This window comes from Bombus terrestris, chromosome 4 (assembly GCF_910591885.1).
Source record: "Bombus terrestris chromosome 4, iyBomTerr1.2, whole genome shotgun sequence".
Taxonomy (NCBI): Eukaryota; Metazoa; Arthropoda; class Insecta; order Hymenoptera; family Apidae; genus Bombus; species Bombus terrestris.
The window spans coordinates 1,416,470-1,418,488 of NC_063272.1; the positions used below are offsets into that span (position 1 = coordinate 1,416,470).

Genomic DNA, 2,019 nt, shown 5'->3' on the forward strand with positions numbered 1-2,019 from the left:
AAAAAGAGAAACGATATGTACACGCGGGAAGGAAGATATTACAAATCCTTGCGAAATAAAATTTCCAATATAATATTTCGTGTTTTGAGCAAAGAATGACACGTTTATACTAAAGCACAAATGAATAAAAACATCTGTATAATGTGTAAAAACACAACGATGTTACCTTTATTCAAAATGTAATTGTACTGGATATCGATAACGGATCTATCTAGTGCGCTTGAAATATAGAATTCGAAATTGTAACCGAAAGAATTCGTCAGAAGCACGTGGTGCATAAGCGACCAATCTAATGGAGGAATAGAATTATTTTAAGCTTGCTTTTAGCAATGCTGCCAAAGTAAAGCGTCTTTAAGTTTTTCATTTCTTACAATTTAAGATTAGAATGCTGTAAACTATAAAAATTAATTATTTCATTAGAGCATGTCAAAATTGTAACGTTAATTCTTTTCTACAAATGTTCTATGTTTTTTTATCACATAATAAGTATTTCGAATATTATTGAATATATATATTCTCAAATTCTATTAGAAATTGTGTAATTAAGTTGGTAAGCGCAGTTTATAGAATTCGTTGCGAAAGTCATAGTCCACTGTGCAATAACGCATCAGAATTTCAAAAAGTTTGAAAATTTAAAGTCATGGAGAAACCTATAGTTCGTGCAAGGGTAGTGAAGGTCCTTGGCAGAACAGGATCCCAAGGACAATGTACTCAAGTCAAAGTTGAATTTTTGAACGAACAAAATCGGCAGTTAATCAGAAATGTGAAGGGTCCTGTACGAGAAGGAGACATTCTAACACTCTTAGAATCCGAAAGAGAAGCTAGACGGCTACGTTAATGTATACACTTTCTCCTCAAAAACTGAACAAAAGATATACCGGATCTCTCCAGGTATTCATATCCGTCCCCTCGTCTACATAACACAAATTTACATCTAAGAGGGGTTTCAAGCAACGTTCAGTAATTTTTTTTAAATTATTAAAATCAATACTGCAAAAGTAAATCGTTAACTGAATACTCATTTCCTAGGTATTATGAACAGAAGCTTATTGATATTTGTTTTAAAACTACAATCGAATTCCTATTTTCTTATATGTATACCTATATCTTTAACAAAAAAGCTACATTCACGCATACCATTAATGGAAACAGCATGTAAGTACTATCATTGTTCCAGCGTAATTAAAACATATTAAAATTTAAGAAATGAATTGTGTTTATCATTATATCCTATAAAACAACATCTAATGTAATTTACATTTTTATCCTCAACCTATTGTAATTTTATTTTAACCTGAACAAAAATGTAAGAAAAAAGGAAAACAAATTATATATCTGGAAACATTGTAAATACATATTTCTAAGAACGAAATCAGAAACTACTCGTATTTCTATTCTTTTTTTCGTCTTTTTTTCTACCAACGAACTTCCTCGTCGGTGCTTACATAGATTATTTATAGATGTCGCGTCCATCAGGCAATACAAAAAAGATTTTACTTTAAAAGTAGAAATAATTATTTCGTCATTTCATTTTGGCGAAGATTATATATGTATATATAACAAAAAAAATATATTGTAATATTTTATTTCTATGATTTTGTACTTATTTAATACTTATCTGGGTTATTTTTACATATAAGTTGTAGTAAACGTAGTAATATCAACTTCCGGTGGCAGCACTATCAATCCACCTAAGCAACCGTTGGACTTCTTCATTTCAGTTTAGCTTGAACTATCGTGGTAAAAGGTCGTTTTGCTCTTGTTCAATAATTCTTATATCTTTCAAGGATTGATTTTATTTCTTTTTAATCATAGTAGTTTTTTCATCATCCTTTTCACTTTTCTTTTTATTTTGTTTCAATTTATAGTATCGTGTTCAAGCTAGACTCCGTATAATCGCGTCGTTCTATATGTTAGTGTTTTTCTTGTCCACCGCATGTTTCGCGTCTTCCGTGTGGTGCAGTTTGGTTTCATTGTGACTCCTGAACGATCGTAAGTCCCCTTTTCACATTTCGCTTC

General features: G+C 30.9%; 1 protein-coding gene across 1 annotated transcript; it reads left to right on the plus strand.

Moving 5' to 3' along the window:
• Window positions 1-469: 469 nt before the first annotated feature.
• LOC100644626 (40S ribosomal protein S28) lies at window positions 470-1,211 on the plus strand. Its single transcript, XM_012318789.3, has 2 exons — window positions 470-891; window positions 1,030-1,211. The coding sequence occupies exon 1, from the start codon at window positions 641-643 to the stop codon at window positions 836-838; it is 198 nt and encodes a 65-aa protein (XP_012174179.1). The 5' UTR covers window positions 470-640; the 3' UTR covers window positions 839-891; window positions 1,030-1,211.
• Window positions 1,212-2,019: the final 808 nt, after the last annotated feature.